Raw genomic sequence first — 24,899 nt, forward strand, 5'->3', positions numbered from 1 at the left:
ATACGCTGTTAACTCATTCACCCCTGAAATTTCATAATGAACTATTCTAACCTTTGAATTGGAAGGGTTCAACGAATTATTATAATCCATCCGTATTTGCTATACTGTTCATTGAAAAAGGTGAAAGATAAACTCGGGCAAAAACTTTCTTGTATACCATATTTAATATACATTTCATAAATTATTAATTAGTTTAAAGCAGTTTTCTTACTCATTTTTTGACTTTACATAAATAATATCAAGAAACTAGGATCTGTAACCTAACATCACTCATCTTCTGGCTTTGAGAAACCTCTATATACTTTGAATATAATTATTGAATAGCATTGATTTTGTTTGTGTTTGTCTTTCAAATGAAATTATAAGAAATGATCAGGATTTTTAGCTCATGATCAGATATGCAGATTTCCCTTGGTCTATAGCTGTGTATACAATGAATTCCATTTTAAGACCGATTGGAAAAACAAAATGGCCGACAGGTGGCCATCTTGTTTTTTACAAGTTAAGATATGTTATCAGTATTTCACAGAAAGTATTAGAGGGATCTTTCTCAAATTAGATATGAAGAACTTGAGAACATGCTTTAAGCACCAAACATAAAATTTAATTTTGTAAACAACATTGATAAACTACAGGAGATTCACAACAACAGTGTGAGCAACGTCACATCAAAGACATTTTTTACACGATAACTTTGATCTGAATATGGAGGCTGCTATGCTTGCGTTCAGAATAAACTAAGTAAGTTAAAGATAACCTCATCAGGTTTAGAGCTCCAGGATGCTATGATACTGTGGTGTAAAAATGAGCAATCTTTTGAAGGGGTTCATGGGATATCATATGCAAAAACTTTTTACCACCAAATCAATATACCTTCCTTCCCTGTTTCGACATTTTGCCAGTAGCATGTATAAATGGCAATCAGGTTTGTCCAAGTTAATGACTTTTACAAAAGTTGTAAAAAGTATCACTAATGTGTTAAAAAGTTTTAAACAACTTCGTGATAACCAAGAGGTACAAACGGATATGATATTTGGCCTGTAGCATACTTGATGGAGAAACATCATAGTTATTCAAACAAATGACTTTGTCCCTCTTCCAAGGTCAAAAACATTGAATGGGTTAAACCCTTTAAACAACTTCCACGACGTCTAGAATAGAGATGTTTTGCCCGAAGTTTGCTGGTGTGAAGCAGTATCTGAAGAAATGACCTCCACACATTTTCTTGGTTTCGGGATCAAATCTGTGAATTGTTAATCTTTTTTGAAATATATATAGAAAGTCTGGGATTAAAGTTGAAATTAACTTAATAAGTCTTTGAACAAGAAGACAAAGATGACTCGCATTACATCATTACGATACATACTGTACTTAAATATGTAGTTGCAAAAAAATAACAGGGCTCAATGTTTTTTAAAAGGGTGATTAGTTTAAACTATTTTATGACATTTTTCAACTTTTAATAATTCAATCAATATACAAGTTAAAAACTCGTAATTTTGCATGTATTTGAAGTGTACTGAAATATTTGCTATCTGGAAATTCTTAACTCAAATAATGATTGTGTTTTTAAGAAAAGAAAAAAAAAATTGCGCTAATCCATAATTAAGCTTTATATTATTGTTTGAACATCTAGGCCCAGGACTTCAATCCTTAAATTTATTATTGACATGACAGCTAAGGAAATCAGCCCTTTGACAATCAGGCAATTAGATAATAAAGAAAACAAACTCAGGATATTTTACTCCATTATTTAATCCTTCTTGTAGCTTTAAAGCATAACAGAGTACTTTTTACTCGGCTGTTGTGAACATGAAATCACAACCATCACGGAGTGACCTCCCCTGAACATTAGACAGGACTCAACTTTCATCATGGAGTGATCTCCCCCTGAACATAGGAAAAGGCATCCATCCTGGAGCTACCTGCCCTGAACAAGAGGATATCAAAAACCTTCGGGAATGATTTCCTCGGTCTGAACAAAGGATATCAAATCCATTACAGTGATCTCCCCCTGAGCAGGGTTGCACTTACATCTTTGAGTTACCTCCCCTGAACAGAAGAAGGCATGACACTGACCTCCAGCATGGTGTTACTTTGCCCGGAACAGAGGATATCACTTCCATCACTGAGGAAGCATAGACACTGTCGTACAATAATAAAATCACAAAAGTTCAGAAAACATTTAGCTAGAAACAATATCACAAATGGACTGAATCTCTACTGTTATATATATATATATATGTATAATATACTAAAGTCATTTGTTCATACACAGAAGAGGCCAGTCTGAGGCTAGGCATGTAACAATAGCACACTGCTAAATATCATCAACAATAGCACAATGCTAAATATTAACAATAGTACAATGCTAATCTTTGATAAGAAAAGCCTGCATTGATGAATTATTAGCAAAATCAGTCTTGAACACTGATTCATGTATATGAGAAGAGAAAGCTACTGGTGAACACTCAATGAGTCTGTAACAGAAAAGCTCCTCGTCGTTTACATTTAATTATAGTCTGTATCAGAATTTGAATAGCTCCTAGTCGTTTTAAAACATTTAATTATAGTCTGTATGGGAAAAGCTGCTACTGGCGATACATATTTGATTCAGAATAGCTCCTTGTAAGCACTCAACAATATATCTGAATAGCTACATAGATGTTGTTCGTGTATCAGCATAGCTACTTGTAAAAATAGCTATTTGTAAACACTGAACAACAGTGTTTCAGAATAGCTTCTTGTAAAAAAATCTCAACAATAGTGTATTATAATAGCTACTTTTAAATACTCGAACAGTAGTCTTTATCAGAACAGCTACCAATGAACAATAGACATCAGAATAGCTTTGACTGGTCTGTGGTCTTCATTTTTTTTTAATTACTATTTTCTCCCTGAAGTTAATAAAACTAATTATCTCAACAAGAGTTGATTATTGTAAAAGAAAATGTGTACCTATTATCATGATATTAGTTCCTGGAATATACTGCATGCCAATACTATAATATCTGGTGACTTTGGCCAGAAACACATTACCTCATCAACAACACATGCTCATATACATGTACGAATATAGTATTGCTGTCCATCAGTTAGATTGAACCAGGAACATTGTAGATGTGGGTGTCGCAGAAGTTAATGCAAAACATAAAATTACAATTCTCTACAGGTGCTAAACCAGCCCAGGGGAAAAAAAGGTACATTTGAGGTACACTTTTTGGGGTNAATGATAAAAACAATGTAATTGCCCAAGTTTTCAGTAACTTCTTGTACTCTAGGAAAATATCTTAATAAAACAAAACACTGTTTAAATTGTTAAAGCTGATCCCAAGTAAAGTGAACTCATCATTTTGATATTTCATGATGTCATTCCTGAGAAAAGACTAATAATTTCAGTAAAAATATTGTAGCAAATATCCATAAAATAGCCTAAAACTTAAAAGTTGCATGTTTAATTTTCTTTGCATATACAAATAATTATTTCCTGCAAGACATTAAACATACCAGGTAGGATGAACATGAAGTAACAAGAGAATTTCGTGATAAAAACGGCAAAAAGTAAGCCATGATTGTGTTGCAATGCAACCAAAAAGTGAGGTAACGACTATAATCCTACATTTGTCTGTTTATTTGGCTTGTTATGACAGAATATATCTTATGTTTGTAAATAACTTTGGAAAGGACTTAAAATACAGGTTAATCAAATTAAGTTTTTCTTTGGTTTTTAACGAAATTTATTTGAATGTAAAATAAACCATCTTATGGCAAGTCTATATGCTTAATCTTAGGATTTCTTTCACCTTTCCTCTGATTTTTTTGAAAATGTCACGAACCAATTAAGCAATGATACATGTACAAGAACAATAATTCGCTTATAACAGGATAAAAAAGTCAGTGACAGCAACCTGGAAACATTTATACTGATGTTGCAAAAGCAGTTCTCTTTATACTGATGTTGCAAAAGCAGTTCTCTTTATACTGATGTTGCAAAAGCAGTTCTCTTAATACCCTGACCTTTTGACCTTTAGCCTGTAAAGCATTGATGCTTCTTGGTTATGTCTTGGTGAATGACTTCAGCAAGTTAATGATATTCCATTCATTGCTCTGATAGAAATTGAGGTTTTACAGAAACCTCCTCAAAGTTGCATCTATATTCATTTAGTAACGTTTGACCTTGACCTTTAACCTCAGAAGCCTTGAGCTTCAATCTCATCTTTATGAACAATTGTAGTTAGTGGAATGATGTTCCATACATTGCTATGACAGAAACTTCAACTGTGTGAGGACAGGATGCACAGACAGACATGAAATGCCTCCATACAGCTACCTCCATAGTAATTACAACAGAGATGTCATGGTAAGCTTATCAAATACATTGGCAAAGTTATTTCTTTGGCTTACAATCATTTAATACAATTATGGACTCAAATCATCTGAAGTTTTACAATTAAATCAATGTTTTTTTCAACTACTGGGACTTCACATACATGTAAAGTACAAGTAAAATATATTTGAAGAGTGAAGATTTGTAATACTTCCACGATCTGTCTTTTTAGTCAAATAGTAATTTGAGAATTTAGTACATGTCTATTTGTAATCAGTACAATTATACCCGCCATTCAGCCACATATTCTACCACATATTCTACCACGTATAGTGTGTGAACCCAAACTATACCGAATATCTTTAACAAATATTGAATAAAGTATATACAAAGGGAGGTAATCACGATAAATTTGAATTAATCTAGAATTATTGCTTTGTTGCTGACAATAAAACACTTGATTAAATGCATTTTCAAAACAAAACTGCACCTTCTCCAAGAAAATTAAACATTGAAGATTACTTGGGTTGCGTAGGTTTTGTTATACTAAACAACTCGATCTGACAGGGATTTTCTATGAAGTAATTGCACAGTTGACCAAGCCTTTCCTAGGACTAAAATGCCACGCCAATAGCTATCATTCAGATAAAAAAAAATCTGCAGATAGTTGTGCCCTATGGTGTACAATTCCTTATTTCAATCATAGATTCTGTTTTTGTGGGAAAATGCAGCTCTGTAAAATATATTTTGATATAAATCTGATTGGGGGGGGGGGAATAGTTTGATCCTGATATATGTAAATTAACATTGGATACACAACATTGGGGCTGTTTACAACACTTTCTCAGATATTTACATCTTCAGCTTTCTGTTCTGAAACAGGAGATTCCTTATATATACAAACAATATAAATATACATCATCAATATAATATAGACATTTCTTAAATACATACACAACAAATTTTTTAAATGTATATTCATAAAACGCCACCAGTTTTCCAGATTTGTCTTCCAAATTGATGTACCCTATGAAACAAACAGTGATATTATGCACAAGAAAACTTGAATAAGTAAGAGAATAAGTCATCAAATAGACCACGATAACGATAAGCTTAGAGTGGATAATTGAGATAACACATGTTTACAAAGAATTCAGACTTACACACTAATAACCTTATTCCTTAGGCAAGATGTCTTGATACATTTTTCAAAATTTTAATTTTGCATCAGACTGTTTTAATACCCTTGCTGCTAAAAAAAATAAAAAAAAGTATCAAACAGTGAGAAGTAGAAAGTTATATCCATTTATAGTGGTAACAGATCTATTGTTTGTAGAAGATTTATAGAAGAAGAGGCCGTTGGGGCCTGTATCTACGGGAAGTTTCGATCGCTCACCTTTACATATGTTTATTACTGTACTGCTTCCTTTATTGGTTAGCTAACCAGAAGAATCTGAGAAAAGTTAACGAATCTGAGGAGATAGCAGCTTTCTACGACAATGAGAGATTTGAGCAGCTATATATGTGCGTGTGCTCATGATGGAAGCTTTAGACAATGATGATGATGACAATAGAATCTATCTATAGCAATAACATACTAAGCCAGGGGCTACTAGCAGCTCTGATAACGACAGAGGCTAACAGCATCCTTCTTCATAACAACTGACTTTTAAATCCATTCATCAAAAAGGTATTGGTACTATAAGGCAAGCTTTTATACACATTGATTTTGAATATTTCTTTGGCAAGTGAGGCCATAATGGATTTCAAATTGGCCCTCAAATTGTTTAGTCAAATTCTGGCAGTTGAAAGTTAATATACCAGCTTTAATCCTCCTTACTTTTCTGTCCTACCCAACGGACTGTCAATTTTCAAGTTCCTTAATTTTCTCAAAAGTTCCTCAAGTCAACTCAATGTATAGCAAAACATGTTAAAAACATTGAAATTCTGTAGAACATGTAACAACAGTATAACAAGGTTTAACTGTAAACCTTGGGTTCTTTTATAATCCCACATCGGAAAATTGAAAAGTTGATTAAACACGCTCAAGCAATTACTGAACAGAGGTAAAATGAGATGGACCAACAGTGCACCACAGCATCAGTTCACATCATACAAACAATCGGACTGTAACACTTAACAAGTTAAAATGATTGAATCAAAGAAACCAATTAAACATTGTCACTAAAGAAATTGAGAAAGCACAAGGATGTAGACAATAGGATATTTTAGGTAAATTACAAGACCAGCAGTAATTTGGCAACTCTCTTGCACCACATTCTAATATAATCATTAAAAGCAGTTTAAACTATTTTTTGGCAAGTAGCTTTGGTACGACAACTCTACATTTGACAACAATATAACTGGAAGATACATTTGACAACAATATAACTGGAAGAGGTCTACATGTTCAGTGGCTTATACAAAGAAACTGTCAGCTAAGCCAAAGTCTGATAATGCCCCATAAAAACACAAAGCCAATTTCGGTTGAGTTTGATTTAAACGTTCCTGTGAAAGTTGAGTATGTCTACAATGATATCCACTTCAAAATGTCTTGCTAGTTTTGCCATCAACAGCTAGAATCTATTCACTTTTAAACAATGAATATTTTTTTAAAACCTTACCATCACCAAACCTTATACTTAACCTTAACTTCTCCTCATACTTGCTGTTCATTTTACTAATTCAAATTAATTATACAGATTAAGCATTTTATATTTTCACAAACACTCGGTATGTTTTTTTGACGGGACCCCAAGAGACCTAGATTTGCTGACAGGACCTGACAGCTATTCATAAATGCAACCACTTGATTTGTTTTTACTTTGTTGTATTGAATATACCAGATATTGAAGTTTCAACAGTAAAGTGAAGATTTCAGATCGCTAACATGACTTCACAACACAACCACTTACACAAAGTTACACGGGACATTTATAGGGCGTAAGATTAAATATAATATGTAAGGATCCGCAAGTAGATCATATTTGAAAATTAACTCACAGAACTGGATATCAATTATAATAAACATGAGGGTTTTTACAGGGGCTTTTTCTGACATAAAATGGAGAGAAAAAAATGAAAAGAAAAAAAAAGTTTCCAAGCATTATAACATGATTTTTCTCTGATACGTACAGAACTGTCTGTTTACCATGAAGTATTAAGTTCAACGTCACAATTTATTGTAACTTTAGTTCTCTGAGAAAACCAAACATAATGATCACATGGGGTAATGAAAGGAGCCGTGCAAGATATATTTGAACATGTTCAGCAGTATAAACTCAATAGTAATCTAGTACAAGAAAAGAGTATTATAAATTTTCTCGCAAAGTCGAACATAAAAAGATCGACTCAGTGGAACTTCAGAGTATCAAACATATAAACATAAAAACAAAATTGGCGTATAATATCAGAAACAAGTTGAATTGAAAATAGCCTGAAGTCTAACTTACTTTGCAGAAATACTGTTGTAACATTGGGAAGTGAATGGAAGAAACCAAGATAAGGAAGGAAAAAAGTATGTACCGGTAATCTCGTATTCATAAGAGGGGGAAATATCACACCCAGTATGCCTGTAATAAATTACTGGACAAACACAACAACTTCTTATAATTTAAGTAATAAAACTTCTACAGCCATAAACTGATGTTTTAGATATGTTAAGTACTAAATTAAATACACTTATCATACTGATCAGGGAGAAAATTCAATCACTTGCTGTGTTATCAAAGTTGTTTTCCTTGTATTCTGGAGTCACTGCAAATTCAAAATTGTTAGAAGTTCAAAATGGCAGACAATTTTCAATATAAATATATATATATACATGTATGTATTAAACTTTTTGTACACTGAGAAGTATCACATAAGCCGTAAAATTATACTAATGTGTTTAACTTTGAAAAATATTCATAACAAAAACAAAAAGCAGAATACATATGGAGAGGAGATAACATTCTTCGTGATATTTTCACATGTTTTCAATCAATATACAATGTTTCAATAAATTAAATGAATATTTTCATAAAATTAGGAACAAATGTTCCATAGTATACATGTATATTAAACAGTGACGTATATTGAGTAAACGAGAAAATAATACCGGGAATTGAGAATAAAATGAAAGAAATTTGAAGGGAAATTTACACTTTCGCATATACATTATGTATATTTCAGGCAATGCAATGTCAGTATTTTAAACATGTTAAAAAGACATTCACTTTATCATCAAATTTTGTCCACTTCCTGATTAAAAAACAGCAATAATAATAATAATGTCAATTAGCATATGAAATGAAAACAACAACATATCAGAGGAAAAATTAAATTACTAAAAATCAATTATCCATTAAAAACAATAATTGAGGGTAAAAAGCATCGTTGATCAACATATATATGTAGCAACGCCTTCATCCCGGTACAACAAAATATCCCTGTAATTGATTTCAATCAGTCACAATATCTACGGGTTTGGATTTCTCAAATCACATTTACTAAGATATGTTTTACTTCTATATTGAGTAGCTATAGGCAACTGTTTATCGCTGTACAACAAATCCACCAGATCTGTCTTGGACCTGATATAAGTTATTAACACATCCACCAGATCTGTCGCGGACCTGATATAAGTTATTATCACATCCACCAGATCTGTGGCGGACCTGATATCAGTTATAAACACATCCACCAGATCTGTCGCGGACCTGATATCAATTATTAACACATCCACCAGATCTGTCGCGGACCTGATATAAGTTATTAACACATCCGCCAGATCTGTCGCGGACCTGATATCAGTTATTAACACATCCACCAGATCTGTCGCGGACCTGATATCAGTTATTAACACATCCACCAGATCTGTCGCGGACCTGATATCAGTTATTAACACATCCACCAGATCTGTCGCGGACCTGATATCAGTTATTAACACATCCACCAGATCTGTCGCGGACCTGATATCAGTTATTAACACATCCACCAGATCTGTCGCGGACCTGATATCAGTTATTAACACATCCACCAGATCTGTCGCGGACCTGATATCAGTTATTAACGCATCCACCGGAACCGTTGTAAAATTTGGCTGTAAAGTCATTATTAACACATTACTGGGTTATATACAGGGTTGGCTCACATTTTTTCAAAGTAGTCTCTCCCTACAAGTGTTAGATACCACTTGAGTTGTCTCTCCTACATGCATTATATCTTCCTATTAGACAGCTTGAGTTGGATTATCCAGGGTGTGCTGATTTTTTAATTAATGTTGTTGGAACTGTGGAAACACCTCCGAAAATTAATTCCACAATGACCTGCAAAAGATTACTGTAGGCAAAAGCAGTCTTTATCCAAACATTCCAGACATGTGTTGTCACATCCTTGTCCAATGCTGTCTCAAAAGAAAAGCATCAAGAAACCAAGCTCTGCCCAACTTCTTTGACAACAGAGGTCCAGCCATTTTGTTGACAAAATGAGACTCGTTGGCAATTACCTTGGAGAAAAATAAGCAGCTTCTTTTTCCTTTGTGATTTAGGTGGGTATATCATGGGAAGGGAAAATCTTCCTTGATAGTAACAGACATTACAAGATCTGTTTTTAACAAAAGATTTCTAGCACAGTTATGAGTGTTGAGAGAAGCACAGTTGTCTCCCCTACCAGTTATGAGTGTTGAGAGTAGCAGTTGTCTCCCCTACCAGTTATTAGTGTTGACAGCAGCACAGTTGTCTCCCCTACCAGTTATGAGTGTGGAGAGTAGCAGTTGTCTCCCCTACCAGTTATGAGTGTTGAGAGTAGCACAGTTGTCTCCCCTACCAGTTATGAGTGTTGAGAGCAACACAGTTGTCTCCCCTACCAGTTATGAGTGTTGAGAGTAGCACAGTTGTCTCCCCTACCAGTTATGAATGTTGAGAGGAGTGGTATAGATGACACAACTAGTACATGAGAAGGAGCAGACAGCCAGTGAGTACCTATGCATTACCTCAATACTGCCATCTCTTCTAGTCCAGGTGATCAGAGCTTTGTAGCTATGTAAAGTCTCGGTCCCAATGAGCCTTGTAGCCATATAACAAGGAGTTTGTAGCAATGTAACACTTTATAGCCCAAGTGAGTTTAGTAGCCATGTACTAGCACTCTCTCGGCCTAGTGGATTTTGTAACCCGGTACCATTCTCAGGTCCTTGTGATTTTTAAAGCCATGAAGCACTCTCGGGTCCTGTTGAGTCTCGTAGCCAAGTTACACATTCAAAACACAGCTAGTTTTCAGATTTGTCAGATCCAAGTGCACACTGTAACCATACAAAACTATCAGGACCACATGAATTTTGAATTCATCTGTCTGTCAAAATCACTTTTCCTCCGAAGCATTGTCAGTATTCTCAGGCTGGGCGGCTGGCTCTTTTGAGGGCGTTCCTGGGGCACCTGGGGAGCTGTTAGCTGATGCTGCAGACTCTGTTTCTTCCTTGATGGGTTCCATTTCACTTCCATTATCTTGCTGCTGTAAAAAGAAAAGTAATTCATCAACAACACATTCTTATCTAGCTACTGTACAAGTGAAGAAATCTTGAAGAAGTTAATTGTCAACAACACACTGTTATCTAGCTACTGTACAAGTGAAGAAATCTTCAAGAAGTTAATTGTCAACAACACACTGTTATCTAGTTGCTGTAACAGAAGTTAATCGTGAAAGACACATCTTTAATTTATCTGGTAGATGTAACAGAGAGGTAAATGCTCCATACCTGTTGTAAAAATTATTGGCAAATACATGACCATCAGACAACAGGTCGTATATGCCATTATTTGTACCAGACATGCTACTTTTAATGGTCTATTTAATGCCTGACATATGACACTATATTAATGTGATGATAAGTGAAAGCGGTCTAGCTGTGCCTGACCCGTCCATATACCTGTACAGTCTCTGTAGTAGTCTCACTGTTCATCTTCTGTTGTTCCTCTTGTTTCATTACCCCTATCCAGTACTCATAATTCTCCTTCATGTTCTTCGTCAGCAGACAGTTCACCTTCCGCGGCTTCTTGTCAAACTTAAGCAGCACAGGTGATCCTACAATACATATAGGTACAACTAGTGTAAGGATCTAGATACCAGCATTATAGAGGTATTGGATCTGATACTGATACAAGTATTGACACAAATTTGTCCTACCTCCTCTTTGGTTCATTATCATGTGGAGGTCAATGTTTTGTGATATTGACTTGATGTTGCTAATTTTGGAAACGTCTCAATATTTAATGGATCACATTTCGACTGCAACCTCACAATGCTCTCTGCCAAATGCAGTATTTTCTTCCTGCAATTTTCGTACCTTCTATCTAGTTAATAATTTAAATATGATTTAGCATCTTATATAACAACTAAGGACATTTATTTTGGTGAATATGTGGTTTTATGGACTTGAAAAAATGTATATTGACCTCAACTTTGCCTCAGTCATTATCACTTCCTAGGGTCCATAACCACATATCTACCACAACAGAAGTCCATAATTGATAAATATCATGGATGATAAAGTCTTCATCTTTCCTACAGATAATGGCTAGTCCCTTCTGCTTCAATGATATCTGAATACAGCTTTATTGAGCTTAACTCATTCACCCCTGCAGACACATTTGAACTCCTCCAATTCGAAGGTTGGAATAGTTTATTATGAAATTTCAGGGGTGAATGAGTTAACTACAGTCATTAACATCCATGATCAGGAAAACTGTTTCATTTAATGGACAATTTTTCCGTATCCATATGAATGTTAGCCTTATTCTGCTTATGTGACATTTAAATCATCCTTTTGAGGATTGATTTTGATATTTACCAGTGTCCTGGTCAGTCTCATTCTCATCCTCCGTGTCTTTACATGTACTGTCTGCTTTATCTGTATCGGACTGTTCTGAAGCTAAGCAAACAACAGTTGGTTAAAATAACATGGTAATAGAAATATCACACATACCAAAAGTTATCAGAAATGCACAAAAACTCAACAAATACTTCCTTAATTCAGATGCCAAATTGTTCTGATTTTTCGTAAAAATTTTAATAGGGTTGTTTTTTTCAAAATCCTTTGAACATTTTCCATAAAAGTAGATAGATCATAAGAGTGACAGAAAATTTCCCAACATTTATAGATTAGTGCTTGCAGAGTTATCTCCCTTCCTTACTCTCTGCGTCACTGTCTTCGTCCTCCACCCAAGTGCCAGGAAGGAGGCCACCGGTTACCATGGCATTACACAGTGGTGCTACCAGGTGATTGATGAAGGTCTGTTGAAGCTTGGCAAGCTGTGGCATCTTTCTGTCCATGTAAGGGGATATTGGCATTCCAAGGTTCACCTCCTCATCTCCCTGCATCAAACAAATCAAATCAGAAATAATGTACAATTCAGTAATATTAATATACAAATCAACTATATCACTCATACAAATTCATCATAATACCCGAACAAATCAAATCAGAAATAATGTACAATTCAGTAATATTTATATACAAATCAACTATATCACTCGTACAAATTCATCATAATACCCGAACAAATCAAATCCGAAATAATGTACAATTTAGTAATATTTATATACAAATCAACTATATCACTCATACAAATTCATCATAATACACGAACAAATCAAATCAGAAATAATGTACAATTCAGTAATATTAATATACAAATGAACTATATCACTCGTACAAATTTATCATAATACCCGAACAAATCTAATCGGCCATACTATGGTGCCTTTATTATCATAGAATATTTAGTATTTTACATAACCTGAGTAAATTAGCCATAAAAAAAACCCAGAAATCTTCACCGGTAAGATTGCTTTGTATCCACTCTATCATAAATTGCGTAACAGCCGATTGGATAGGTTTTATGATCTAACTAAACCTCAAATGTGCCCCTACTTGACTACATGTAGTTTTGCGAGTATCAGACATTCCTCGTGTATTTTCAGATTCCATCATAATTACTAGGTAATATTTACTAAGTGTTCTTGTGTCTTACACTGACAAGTATTGATTATAAATAGAATTACCAGGCAGATGTAGTGTAATAGTAAGTGTGATGTCACAATATAATCTCGCCAAAATGTCCATCATTTTGAATATAATTATACCCCATTTTCATACATTAGGCCTCGGCCACTTTATTATTTTGTCCTGAAGACAGTCTGAACATACTGACACAAGTAAAGATTGACAAATTGTTCTTTTCATTATGTTTAATAACAAGTAGTAGATCATCCAAGAACATTACAGCAATTTTCTACATCAGGGGTTGGATCGCCATTTCATTATACTATTACTATTTTTATAATTTCTGGTCAATATTTTGCATCATTTGACACCTGTTAATACAGTATCGTCAAACAAATAAGTCACCTGTTCGTAGAACTCCTCCGCAATACGATATGTCCACTGTCTATGTAGATGTTTGGTTTTAGCCGGTCCATTGATGTCAGCCAGCTTGATGACCATCTGCATGACCAACAGGCGTTCTGTTTCTACTGACCAGTCAATTCCTGTGGACGACTCCTCGTCATTCACCTGAACACAGACAATACACATACAATATATCACAATTGTATAGATTTTCATGGATACTTTTTATATAAAACGAACTGTCTCTATTTCTTTCATTGATTTACTTCGCATCAGAATTATGAAGTATTGAGTTCAAATAGGTGTTATTTTGAAAATAAAGTGTGATCTCTATTTTGGCATGAATGCATGGCATTGTAATTTGACAAGGGGCATTAACAGTATCAACGATACCAGAAACTCACAAATTGTTGTGACAATTTCTTTATATCACAACATATCAACAAACAAGAGGCCCAGAGGGCCTGTATGGCTCACCTGAATATGATTAAAGTAATTGGTATGAAGTAAAGATATAGCACTCCATGGTAGGNGTAATTGATATGAAGTAAAGATATAGCACTCCTTGGTAGGTGCTGTTAGTACATATGAAATTTCAGAAAGATCCATCCAGTACTTGAGATATAGAGAACTAACTTCAAACAGAGCCCCACCCCTATGCCCCTACGGGGGTCATACCCACCAATTATACAAAATTGAGTCACCGTCACCCAAGGATGCTCCACACTAAATAAGGATAAAATCCCTTAATCCCGATGGTCGGAGAAGGATTTTAAAGGTTTTACCTCTATTTCTCCTATTGGGCCCCGCCCTTCTGCCCCCCTCGGAGACCACACCTACTGCTAATACAAAATTGAGTCCCCTTGGCCCAAGGATGCTCCAGACTAAATTAGGATAAAATCCCTTAATCCCTATGGTAGAAGAAGGATTTTAAAGGTTTTACCTCTATTTTCCCTATTGGGCCCCACCTCTCTGCCTACAGCGGGGTCAGACACACCGTTTATACAAAATTGGTTCCCCTTCACCCAAGAATGCTTCAGACCAAATATGGACAAAATCCTGCCATTCCTACCGAAGAAGAAGGATTTTGAAGATTTACGTCTATTTCCCCTATTGGGCCCCACCCCTCAGGTCCCAGGGGGGCCACACCCACCGTTTATACAAAATTGGTTCCCCACTACCCAATGATGCTCCACACCAAATATGGACCAAATCCTTTCATTCCTACAGAAGAAGAAGGATTTTAAAGAATAATTTGCTATGTTTCCCCTATTGGGCCCTACGGCTCAGGCACCTGGGGGGCCAGACCCACGGTGTATACAAAATTAGTTCCCCTTCACCCAAGAATGCTTCAGACCAAATATGGAACAAATCCTTTCATTCCTACAGAAGAAGAAGGATTTTAAAGAATTTGCTATATTTCCCCTATTGGGCCCAGCCCCTCAGCCCCCAGGGGAGCCAGACCCACCATTTATACTAACTTTGTTCCCCTTCCCCCAAGGATGCTTCTGACCAAATATGGAACAAATCCTTCCATTCTTTCAGAAGAAGAAGGATTTTAAAGAATAATTTGATATATTTTCCCTATTAGGCCCCGCCCCTCAAGCCCCTGGGGGGCCAGACCCACCATTTATACAAAATTGGTTCTTCTTCACCCAAGGATGCTCCAAACCAAATTTTGTTAAAATCCGCTCAGTGGTTCATGACTAGTAGTGTAAAGTTGATGGACAACGGACGACGGGACGACAGATGACGGACGCTGCGGTATGGCATAAGCTCACCTTTGTCCTTCGGACCAGGTGAGCTAAAAACACAACGGAAATTCACTAATTCTGTAAAATTTAATCCATGACCAAAGAACTCTCTGACAATGTAAAAGAATCTTTCCATACAACTACTCATTTATATTTTAATACGGTCCCGTTACAATTTGTTAAAAGAGGAGTAAAATTATTATGGTTAATAAGTTTGAAAATTAGAGAAAAAAGAAAAAAAAATGCTTAGATAACACAAACAAGAGGCCCATGGGCCTTAACGGTCACCTGATATATTTATACAGAGAGTTGATTTTGTTTTTAACACGAACAGAAATATTATTCAGTGACAAACAACAATAAAACCACCTTATTCAATATCTAGCATACAGATTTAAGACTAAAAGTATTTGAAACTAGTACCTTTGATTCTAAACAAGGAAAATGAAGAAATTTTAGCACACTGACTCCTTTGGGCCCCACCCTACAGCCCTTGGGGGTAGGGCTGGCTCAAAATTTTCAAAGTATCAAACTGTCAACTCAAGGTTATAATTCCAATCAAGTTATTAACATGTAACATTCAAAGTATCATTTGCCATTATAAACCATAATAAATTTTGCCCCCCCCCCCTTCTTCTTCCCCAGGGAGTAGACGCGAGACCCTAGGGTCATAAATCTTAGGACCCTTCCATCTATGAAGAGTGTTTGATTCTACCATATCTGGGTCTTGAGAAGAAGATTTTAGAAATTTCAGTCAATTCGACCCTTTTTGGCCCCTCCCATCAGCCCCGGGGGGTCAGTCAGGGCTCATATGTGCATACCATCAAACTGCTACCCAATACTGATAATGCTAACCTAAATTGAATTACCTCCGAAGGCAATTAAACAAATGTTGGTCCAAAATGTGATTTCCCAATATAAACTATAGTAAAGTTTACCTCCTCCCCAGGGGGAAATGTGAGACCCCAGGGTCAAGAATTCACACTTTTGGTAAAGCACCTTTAATTAAGACCCTTCCATCTATGAAGAGTATTTGATTCTACCATATCTGGGTCTTGAGAAGAAGATTTTTGAAATTTTAGTCAATTTGACCCTTTTTGGCCCACCCCTCAGGCCCCTGGGGGCGGGGACCAAACCGGCAACTATTTTTGTTGACCTTTGGCCATGGAAGGTTTCTGCAAAATTTCACTGAAATTGGTTCAGGGGTTTTGGAGAAGATGTCGAAAATGTAAATTGTTTACGGACGCACGACAGACGACGGACGACGACGGACAAAAGGCGATCGCAATAGGTCACTTGAGACATTGTCTCAGGTTACCTAAAAATTAAGAGCACATTATTTCAAGAACAGAAATCCAAGTTTTTATTTGATTAAATCAAAACACATATTAAAAGTTTTTATTTGAAGAATAACTAGAAAATGTCTGTAAGACATAAATACCCCCGCTCATGGATGAGAGGGGGAGAGGACTGGAAGGGACGGACATGGGCAACATTATATCCCCCCCCCCCCCCATTTTATGGCGGGGGGCATAAAAATGGTTAAAAGAAAAGAAAAATAATTAAATGTCAAATCACCAAAATAAAATAAGCAGCAAATTAAGAAAAAAATGGTTTGATCATGATGCCGCGCTGGTATTCGTCCAACATCTGTTTATTATAGAGGCAATGTAAATATCGACAAAATTGATTAGGCCATTCACATCTGTTAAGGCAATGCATATATCAAATATGTACTGGGTTATACAAATCTGCTTTGGGCAAAGCAAATGCATGTATCTTTTGAGCTATGCATATATCAATAACACATATGTATCAGGCTATATCCGTTTTAGACAATGCATATATCAACAAAGTATTAAGCTTATTACTCTTTTTTAGGCAATGCAAGTATCAATGATCTTTCCACCCTTGATATACAGGGGTTACGCTCACTTACAGTCTCGGCACCGTTGGAATATGTCATAGTAAAATTGAAGGCATGCAGTTAGCCATTTGATTGGTATTGGGTTTAAAAAAACTCTAACGAATCACTAGGCTGATACCTGTCCTTTGAAGATTACATAGTCTGATAGATTATATATAAATCCTTGATACTCAGGGGTTACCCTCACTTACATTCTCTGCACCCCTGGAATATGTCATATGACAAGATGGAAGGCTCAGTGTGTGCCAATGTGGATAAGAAAAGACTAGTATGATCCTTTGATGTACATCAAAAGAATCCTTTCGCCTTGTAACAGTAAAATTGACTGGCTTTGAAGTCTGGTGTTGCTCCTTAGTAATAGTCAAAGGACTATAAGCTTGGTAGCATATAACCTGAACTCTAGTTTACATCACTGGCATGATGTGTATTTTTTTATATGAAGCCTGGATGGCTATTGTTAATGATGTCAATGACCTCGAATGACCCCGACACATCCTAAAATTGATTATTCATGATGTCACGAACAATAGCATGACCCCGAAAGGTCAATGTAATTCCGCCTCACTTTGAATACTCCTGACGTCACCAATCCACAGCAGAATGACCCAAAATTTGAAGAAAATACAAATATCTTAAAATTGTCGTTTCTTTTGGTGGGTTTCGCTTCTATGAATTAGAACTGGGATAACCCTACTGTATTTTGAAATTTCAGCCGTATATCATGAATATACTGTTGCAAATATGTGTTTAACTGACTCTACTCCTTGAAGCCAGTAAAACTCAATTTGCGACAGTATAATCACGAATCACGATATGAGGCCGCAAATTTCAATATACGAAAGCGTTATCCCCTTAACACAAATCATAAGTATAGAATGTACTGTGTGAGGTAGACTTGTCCAGCAGTCTAACACAACCAACTGGTCTAATGTGAAAAGCTTAGTATTTGAAAGTTGTGACCTTGACCTTGACTTATCACAGTAGTTCCGGCTTAAAATCAACAAAACACTTCTGCCAAATCAAGGCAAAAAACAACACTGGGTCTTGCTGGTCACATGATTGTTTATAATCATATCATTACTTGTTACAATACAATTTTGAATTATATAAATGACAAAGCTAGTTAGAGGTGCCAATGATTTATTATAATATGGAATCATTTCAAGTATCACAGTAATGTTGTATTGTCATCTCAGAATTGAACATTTTATTTACTTGTTTAAATTGGATTTGGTTGGGGGTTTTTTTGTCATTTTTGGGGAAAACATTTTGTTGTTATGGGAAACCATAACAAGTATCCCACAGCAATCAATTTGTTGTTATATGGAACCATTACAAGTATCCCACAGCCAGCGATTTGTTGTTATAGGGAACCATTACAAGTATCCCACAGCCAGCAATTTGTTGTTATATGGAACAATTACAAGTATCCCACAGCCAGCGATTTGTTATTATAGGAAACCATTACAAGTATCCCACAGCCAGCAATTTGTTGTTATAGGGAACCATTACAAGTATCCCACAGCCAGCATTTTGTTGTTATAGGGAACCATTACAAGTATCCCACAGCCAGCGATTTGTTGTTATAGGGAACCATTACAAGTATTCCATAGCCAGCAATTTGTTGTTATGGGAAACCATTACAAGTATCCCACAGCCAGTGTTTTTTTTGTTATAGGGAACCATTACAAGTATCCCACAGCCAGCGATTTGTTATTATAGGAAACCATTACAAGTATCCCACAGCCAGCGATTTGTTGTTATGGGAAACAATTACAAGTATCCCACAGCCAGTGATTTGTTTTTATAGGAAACCATTACAAGTATCCCACAGCCAGCGATTTGTTGTTATAGGAAACCATTACAAGTATCCCATAGCCAGTGATATGTTGTTATAGGAAACCATTACAAGTATCCCACAGCCAGCGATTTGTTGTTATGGGAAACAATTACAAGTATCCCACAGCCAGTGATTTGTTTTTATAGGAAACCATTACAAGTATCCCATAGCCAGCAATTTGTTGTTATGGGGAACCATTACAAGTATCCCACAGCCAGCGATTGTTAGTGATAGAGCAATACACTTACACGTGTCAGACACTGTCCACCGCAACCAGAAATATGCAACTGAAAATAGTGCCTGTATTACTTATTTGGGGAGGGACAAGAAAATGTCAGAAATCTTATTCTTTGTATTTCAAATATTAACTTTGTTTTAGGAAGAAAATAACAGCTTCATAGTTTCTAAAATTTATTACCGAGCCAACTCTTATATTTGAAAAGAAGATATTTAACAGTCAAAACAATTATTTCTAGTTTTGTTTTTAGGTTCTATCTCTAGTGCTAGACTATTTCTGAATCAGAAATCTTTAGCTAGAACGACAACTACTCCACAAGTTTTTCTGAAGCATAAATCTTATTTAAAAATTTACTACAACTGCAGCAGACATATTTGAAAGATGAAGTAAGGAAACACCTATTTAGAAACGTTAGTTTGTTGAAGCATAAAGCCAAACATTCACTACCCATAGTACAACTACAGCTACTTTATGTCTTTCTGAAGTAGCAGTCTTATTGAACATTTACTATGCTATCGTAACACAACAACTACAACATTTAAACTTATAACATATTTACTGGATAAAATATAAAATCTACACAAATTGTTCCTTAAAGCTGACAATGCAAGTTAAAGCTTTTAATTGAGGTTTTAAAAAAAAAAAGTTTTTTTTTTTCTTTTCTTGTTTTAAGATCTTCCCCATCTCTTCCAACTATCGTTTCTGAGGAAGTGCTGACATTTTAGTTTGTCCTTGCTTGGTAACGAGTATGGGTGGCTGGGTATAAAAAGCGCATTACCCGTCATGTTTTAATTAACCGATCAGTTGAATAAAAGAATAAAATTGAAATGAAACACATCAAGGATATCATTTATCTAAGAAAAGTGGCAATAATACCAATTAAAATAGCTAATGCACGATCCCTGCCTAGACTAATAGTTCATAATAAAGTTTTCGTTTGATTTTTGATATCTGTTGCCGATTAGGGTGCGCGCACGGTGCATTGAATTGCAAGACGGACAGTTGTAGAATGATATCTGGTTCGACAGGTAATGCACTTTTATAGCCAGGAGACCCATACTCATTACCAAGCAAAGACAAACTAAAATGTAGCCACTTCCATAGAAACGATAGTCGGAATAGATGGGGATGATCTCAAAACCAGAAAAAAAAATCTTTTTTTTTTTAATCTCAATTGAAAGCTTTTAACTTGCACTGTCAGCTTTAATCAGGACTGACTGACTTTACACCTGTGTGAACAACTGATGATGACGTTTATACTAGCACTGTAAGAAATAATAACAGAGATAAAGTCCATCATCTTTAGCAGGTATTACCAACACAACTTCAGCAGTTAGGTGATCCTGGATTCGGCTATAACAAAAACAAGGACAAAAAAGACCCATTTATCAATCAATGTGGTGGAAGATTTTCTGCATTCCTTAACTTACTTTTGCATTGAATTCGGCAAGGATTTCGAAGTGGCGCTTGAGATCTGTGGCGAGTATGAGCTCTATGACAAGGAAGCGGAATCTTTTGAATTCGGCTTGGTCAAGGCCGGATAAATAGTTGTTGTGTTGCTTGGACAGTAATAACTGCCACGCCGCAGCAGCATGGTAGTTCTCTAATACAGACCGATCATTGTACAGGATGGCCTGAAATGGACAAGAAGATGAAAATAGTCACTCTCTAAATAATGGACAAGAAGAGAAAATGGTCACTCTCTAAATAATGGACAAGAAGAGAAAATGGTCACTCTCTAAATACTGACTGGTCACTGTACATGATGGCCTGTAATGTTCCAAGGTTACTTTACAACTATGAATTGCTTTAAATGCTATTAGTTAAACAGTGTTTATACAGACTGAATAAGGTATTTATCAGATTGTTACTGAAATAAGGTGAAGATCTTTATAGTCATCCTGTATCTTTAAATGGTTGGGGTCCAGAATGACTTAAAATCAAACAGGAAACGTCTAGCATCATTTAATCTAGCCTTAAAGTCAAATTACTTCAAAATGCTTCATTACTTGGTGTTTTAGTAAACTTACTCAAACATGCCACATAAGGCATCTTTCATTTATTCAATTAAATTGACAGTATGCTGTTCATTTCGATCCTACAGCATCAATATCACTTTCTGCTTCAAACAGTGAGAGGTGTCTCCCTTCAAATGCATAATGTATATTCACTGATATTCCGGGTACTCGGGTTTCCTCCCACAATAAAATCCCCCTATGGGCTAACATCCGACAGGAGTGATTAATACAAGTTGAGATAATTTGTAAGTTTATATATATTATTACTGATATTCCTTATTCACATACCTGTTTAGCGTGTGTGGCCACGAGGAAAGCATTCGTGCGACCCGGATGGTTATAATCGTGCATGGCAGCAGCTGTATATAATGCCATTAGTTCCAAGGCAGGGAAGTTTCCTCCCATAATGCCATAGCTGTCCTCAGCCATGAAACTTCCTGCCTTGTGTATCATTTTCTCTACACAGTCCGACTCTGTGAACAACAATTGAAACATGTTAAGATCTTTGTTGTTACCTAAATTAAATTCATTTGTTTACTTATGACCGCCGTTACCAAATTATTATCTGAACTCATACATATTCCAACATTTTTAAGCATAAACAAAATTTGTATATTAATTTTGGACCACTGGACATAACACCTCTTTATCGTCAAAGGGTCCTGATATGATTTTCTTTTTGATTCCTAGGCCAGGAAAATACCTCCATCCCAGCACCCAGCAACAAGATACCAGAGGTTTATATCATTGTAACTCTAAGACCCATTATAGTAAGATTCTATGTTGTTTTTTTATTTTTTTTAACACATTTGACCACTGTGACATTGTCAGTGATACAAGATCATTTATGAAATATATAAACCTGATAACCTTTCACCACATCAAGCTACAGAAATTATATGTCATGACAAAGTCATACTTGCCAACTCTCCCTATTTAGGAGGGAGACTCCAGCTTCTGGACCCTTAAATTTAGCATTTTCGGTCAGTGAATTTGCTAAACTATTCCCATATATTCAGAACAACTCTAAATGTCATTTTAATTCTTATTCATTTTTATCTCTAGGGGGTATACACTTAGTTTAACTTGTTTAACTTAGTTTATTCTGAACACCGGCATATCTGCCTCTATATTCAGATCATAGTCCATATTTATTTAATCATAATAAATAACTATTTTGCTGTGACGTCCCTCCAATGTTGTTGTGAATCTCCTAAGTATACACACATTTTATTTAGGTTTTAATTTTGAGCATGCAGAATCTCCCTCATGGAAATTTCAAAAAATTGGCAAGCATGCAAAGTTTTCAGAAAAAGTTGAGAATGAATGCTGCACCTTCGGATAAGCTCACAAGAACTTTGTGCTAAGTGTTGGGATGTAAATTTTGCTGGACAAGAAAACCAGTGACCTGCTGTACCTACCTGATTCACTAGAGGAGCCGTTTCGTGAAAACATGTCAGTGGTATGTAGTTGTGTGAAGCCCGGGATGGGTTGTGTGGATAGGTAGTACACACCGTGTAGAACATCCGACGCGTGTATACGATTATGATCTACAATGTCACGACATATACAATTATTATACACAATATCACGACATATAAAATTATTATACTATTATCATTATTAAATGATGAACGGACCATCAACACAGGAGAGGTCATTAAGGCCAACAAATGGTCGACAAAACACAATTATACCTGATGTAATACATAATATCACGACATAGACAATTATAATACACAATATCACGACATAGACAATTATTATACACAATATCACGACATAGACAATTATTATACACAATATCTTGAAACATAATTTACTACAATAACGCGACATACATAATATTTGTTTAAACAATGACTTGAAATACATATGTTAATATCTACAAAAAGACACATATATACGAGTACGATTTTCAAAAAAAAAAAGATATTGCAGAAATGTAAGACATCTTTTAATTTTTCATGCTATCATAATCAAAATCAGTAAATCAACAGATTTGTATTTAGAGTACAATAATACTGTATATCTGTTTCATTATGTATAAAATGCTGAACATCATTAATTGATATCCAACAGAATGCCAGATACCTGAAGGTGCTGTCACATTTGACTTCTGTCCCTCACAAAGGACACAATCATTTAACTTACATGGTTTTTCTCTATAGCCAATTTCCAACTCATGGAAGAAGTGTAAGAATGGTGCTACAGGTATTCGGAATGTCTCGAACAAACCCACATCCATGAATAATTTATATATCATCTGTAAATTAAGAGAAATTACTTTAACACTGCATCGTCTTTAAAAATTTGTTAAATATCTGACAATAGAACACTACCATAATTAAGAAATCAACACAAATGTTAAATTTCATATAAACATTCTGTGAGAGTAAATTCCTTGACATCTACAATCTCAATAAGAGGAAAAACAAGACTGATTAACTCATTCACCCCTGAAAACACATCTGAACTCTTCCAATACAAAGGTTGGAAAAGTTCAATGTGAAATTTCAGGGGTGAATGAGTTAATGCTGTAATTTTGAACAGAATGGGCAGAGGTTAGCACTAAGGGAAGCCTTCGGTGATGAAAATAAATAGGCTTGAAAATCTTTGCATGGAGGTCATTATAAAGGCAAAGGTTAAGTTTGGTGAAATAGGAAGATTTTTGAGAGGTTACATGTAAGAATTCAAGGGTTCACAGGGAAGGGATTTTCCATGATTCCCCTGGTTCAGTTACAAAGTATACTAAAGATGAAATATTTTTCAATTTTCTTAGTAATTCACTCATTGACCCCTGAAGACACGTTTGAACCCTTCCAATTCAAAGGTTGGAATAGTTCATTATGAAATTTCAGAGGTGAATGAGTTAAACTTTGAAATTTTTAAGAATCCATTAATGCATGACAAGTACATTTATTTACAATTTTTGACAAGAAAACCCTATCTGTTCATTTCTTAATCAATGATAGACTAAGACTTTTTAAATGTATTTGACTTCAATTATAATTACTCAGTCATTGGCAGGACTGGCCATACTTTTGCAAGCATTATTAAATTTGACACATGTTATCATATCCATCATTTTCTTAGTACATAAACTTGCCAAAATCCGTTTATTGAGTTTCTTTACTGAAATTTTAATAGCACACATGTATGAACTTGTCATTGTACATTTTGTAACACTTTAGTATAGCTACAGAACAACTGACTCTCATTTTTTTTCCAGAGTCCTACATTTAAACAAGAGGCCCAAGGGCCTTAGCGGTCACCTGAGTTATATCATAGATACTGGTAGCTTTATTTTATTGTTTAGATGTGATGTGGAAATCAGCATGTAAACTAAGTGAAATACAATACTTGTCATGTCATCAATGGATAAGAATTTGAAAATATTGGTAAATGTT

At 35.4% G+C, this 24,899-nt stretch overlaps 1 protein-coding gene across 4 annotated transcripts in view; it reads right to left on the bottom strand.

Annotated features, from left to right (window-relative positions):
• Positions 1–3,234: 3,234 nt before the first annotated feature.
• LOC110456878 (cGMP-inhibited 3',5'-cyclic phosphodiesterase A-like) overlaps positions 3,235–24,899 on the bottom strand; it is an 84,907-nt gene continuing 63,242 nt past the window's right edge. For 2 of the 4 annotated variants that reach the window (XM_021507909.1, XM_021507905.1), the window contains exons 5-14: positions 23,644–23,755; positions 22,911–23,039; positions 21,778–21,962; positions 20,902–21,105; positions 19,482–19,520; positions 13,713–13,877; positions 12,496–12,676; positions 12,153–12,233; positions 11,232–11,386; positions 3,235–10,816 (exon numbers count right to left, since the gene is read on the bottom strand). In XM_021507909.1, the coding sequence (XP_021363584.1) occupies positions 10,667–10,816; positions 11,232–11,386; positions 12,153–12,233; positions 12,496–12,676; positions 13,713–13,877; positions 19,482–19,520; positions 20,902–21,105; positions 21,778–21,962; positions 22,911–23,039; positions 23,644–23,755 (1,401 nt within the window). In that variant the 3' untranslated portion in view covers positions 3,235–10,666. The remainder of the gene's footprint in view (positions 10,817–11,231; positions 11,387–12,152; positions 12,234–12,495; positions 12,677–13,712; positions 13,878–19,481; positions 19,521–20,901; positions 21,106–21,777; positions 21,963–22,910; positions 23,040–23,643; positions 23,756–24,899) is intronic. The other 2 variants (XM_021507907.1, XM_021507908.1) reach the window with 2 other exon arrangements.

This window comes from Mizuhopecten yessoensis, unplaced genomic scaffold (genome assembly GCF_002113885.1).
Source record: "Mizuhopecten yessoensis strain PY_sf001 unplaced genomic scaffold, ASM211388v2 scaffold8937, whole genome shotgun sequence".
In the NCBI taxonomy this organism is placed as follows: Eukaryota; Metazoa; Mollusca; class Bivalvia; order Pectinida; family Pectinidae; genus Mizuhopecten; species Mizuhopecten yessoensis.